General features: G+C 45.1%; 1 protein-coding gene across 1 annotated transcript in view; it reads right to left on the bottom strand.

The window, feature by feature from the left end:
* LOC138029874 (probable cadmium-transporting ATPase) overlaps positions 1–1729 on the bottom strand; it is a 7570-nt gene extending 5841 nt beyond the window's left edge. The window contains exon 1 of the mRNA XM_068877718.1: positions 1–1729. This exon is cut by the window's left edge and continues 5841 nt beyond it. Coding sequence (XP_068733819.1) covers positions 1–1727 — 1727 coding nt within the window. The 5' untranslated portion in view covers positions 1728–1729.
* Positions 1730–3032: the final 1303 nt, after the last annotated feature.

Here is a 3032-nt window from a genome sequence, read left to right as displayed (position 1 = left end):
TCGGTAAGAGTCCCTGTTTTGTCAAAAGCTAAAACTTCTAATCGCGCAAGTGTCTCAAGATAAGCTCCGCCTTTGATTAGAGATCCCTTCCGCGCAGCCGCAGTGATGCCACAGACCACGGCAATCGGGGTTGACATGACCAACGCGCAGGGGCAAGCTATTACTAAAAGGACCAGCGCTCGTTGGCCCCACTCTTTTAACTCGCTTGAATAACTTCCAACACCAACCGCGCCAAGCATTGCAGGAATAGCAACAACGAGAACTGCAGCAATAACCATAGCCGGCGTATAGTACTTGGCAAACCGGTTTATGGCCAGTTCGATACTTGCTGACCCAGTTTGAGCTTCTTGAACGAGTTGTGCGACTTTGGTGACTGTGGAGGAAGAGGAATCCGATGTAGTTTCTACTTCCAAGTAACCATTTTGATTGACAGTTCCACTGTAGGCTTTTGAGCCTGTAGTTTTCTCGACAGGCACAGATTCCCCAGAAACTGAACTTTCATCAACAGAAGCTAGACCCGTCACCACTATACCATCCAATGGAATAAGCTCACCAGGTCTGATAGCGATGACAGTCCCAATGGTGACCTCTTCGACTGGGACGCATTCGCTAGTACTGGCCAATATTGCTACTTGAGGTGCTTTGAGCATGAGCCCCGAAATGGTCCGTTGAACTTTCTGCATGCAGAATTCCTGCAATGCTTCAGCGAGCGAGAACACGTAAACTACAGCTGCTCCTTCCAACCACTCATTGATTGCCAGAGTTCCTGCAACGGCGATGAGTATCAGTATGTTGATGTCGACTGAGAGAGCCTTTAAAGACACAAATGCTTTTTTGAGAACTGGAGGGATACCAAACACGATTTCTGTAATGGCAACCCACTTATGCCAAGAAAGCCCCACGAAGAACGCTACCACGGCTGTTAACAAGAGACAGGTTTGGATCAAAAGATAAACGAAAAAAGACCACAACGAACGCGGATGGCTCTCATTCTTTCCCTCAGACTGATGGGAACCCGTTTCCATGATACTTGCTCCCAGGTGTACGCGATTGAGTGTAGTGACCAACTCGGAGGCTGATGTGACTTCCGGGTCGTGACGGACGTACACGACCCTGCCGATAACGTTGACTGCTATGGACGTCACACCTTCCAACGACTCCAATGATTCTTGAACGAGTTTGCCTTCCATTGGACAACATATATTTTGCACCCGCAGTTTTGTCGTGTGCTGGTGCACCTTCGGTTTTTTGTCACTGCTATCGCTGCTCATTACAAGTGGTGATCGAGGAGGGGTGGGCAGATTCGGATAAAATCCATTGCAGTCAGTCATAGATATTCTGCTCACTGCTTTTCTGCTGCCACTGTTGCAATTAGAGTCTTTATCACAGCACTCATCTTCCATGCAGGGACAGGTGACAGTGACATGCCGATTTGGGAACTCAAACGATTGACCATTACAGACTTTGCTCTCTTGGTACTTTCCATCTGTTGATGTATGCGTTACAGATGCAAGGTGAATGCGTGACTTATAAGTGCTCTTGTGATAGGGTTCACTACCGCAACATGTAAGCTTACTATCAAGATCGTGTGACTTGCATGTGACATTGCGAGGTTTGCCTTGACAAGAACTCTGACACGAGTTGGTAGCCTCACTGAAAGAAGAAACCGAGCTTGCGTCTGTTACACAGCAAGGCCCGCTAACGTCAGAATCGCTGTAGTTGTGCATGCGCGGTTTTTCCTCGCAAGAGCAGTCGCGTGTGCTTTGGTTCCTTAATGCTTCACTCCAAGAACAGCAACCTCGAAGTGGAAACGAGTCCCCACCTGATGAACCCCAATTTGTTCCGTCTCGAGGATGTTTTGGAGAGAACAATGTTGAGAGTTGTTGCTTCCGTTGCAATGGGCTTTACAATGTAAAAGAAGTGTGTTAAATTCCCAAATGTAAGTAATGTGACTAACTATGACGAAGTCAAAATAACTATCTGAATCGTTAAAAATATTTAAGGTCTCGGTAAAGGTAAATTTGGGCGTCTCGCACATATTTTTTTTTTGCTTTTGCAAATCTTTAATCAGTGGGCTATGAAGTATCTTTTCCGGAAAAAAAAATTCTGAAAAATTAATTTTAAAACCTCTAAAATCGCTTTTCTTTGTTTCCTGCTATATCTGCGCTAGAAAAATGATTGACGTATCATGTCAATCACATGTGAAAGGATTGGGTGTCAATGCATTGACAGGTTTCACGCATGACCTGCTACCTTGGCATGTGCCCGAATGCTGATTGGCTCAGCATATTGGCTTTCAAGTAGAGGGCATTCAGTAGACTGTTGACTGCATCCGAAATCTTCAAATTCGATTTTCAAGGGTTTTTTTTTTGACGCCAAAATTACAACTTCTCGGACCTCGTATTCCAACGGGTTTTAAGATATCCCTTCCAAATCTTCAGTTCAAATAGATGATTGCACTACCCCAAATATGTTGAGGAATTTTTCGTTTGTCTTCGGAGACTGATTTTATGGACACGTTTTGTCCAAATTACGTATCAGATGAGAGCTTCGACTTTGGTGCCTGATATATTCCCTTCAATTCTTAACATATCAAAAGTTCCTCACACGGTATTGGTGTGCCTTCGTCTGTGACTAAACGTGGAAAAACACGAGGGGTCATGTTGCAGGGACATGGTGCAGCGACATGTTGCAGCGACAAAAGGGTGTGTAACACACATTGAAGCGACATGCATTAGGGTCGTGTAGGTGGAACATGTAACAGGGGCAAAATCACAACATTTGCACACATGAAAATGTTGCGGGTACATGCTTCAGGGATATGTTGCAGCCACGTGTCCCCTCGTGTGAAATGATACTTTTTGATAATTATGCAACACCAATTTGGGGGTTATTTTATCCCCGCGACGTGTCCCATGAAGTTCAGGTTGTTGACACGTCGCGGGGACAAAATAAACCCCAAATTGGTGTTGCATAATTATCAAAAGTATCATTTCACACGAGGGGACACGTGGCTGTAACATATCCCTGAA

This window comes from Montipora capricornis, chromosome 2 (genome assembly GCF_036669925.1).
Source record: "Montipora capricornis isolate CH-2021 chromosome 2, ASM3666992v2, whole genome shotgun sequence".
NCBI lineage: Eukaryota > Metazoa > Cnidaria > Anthozoa > Scleractinia > Acroporidae > Montipora > Montipora capricornis.
This window is presented reverse-complemented; position numbering and strand designations above follow the sequence as displayed.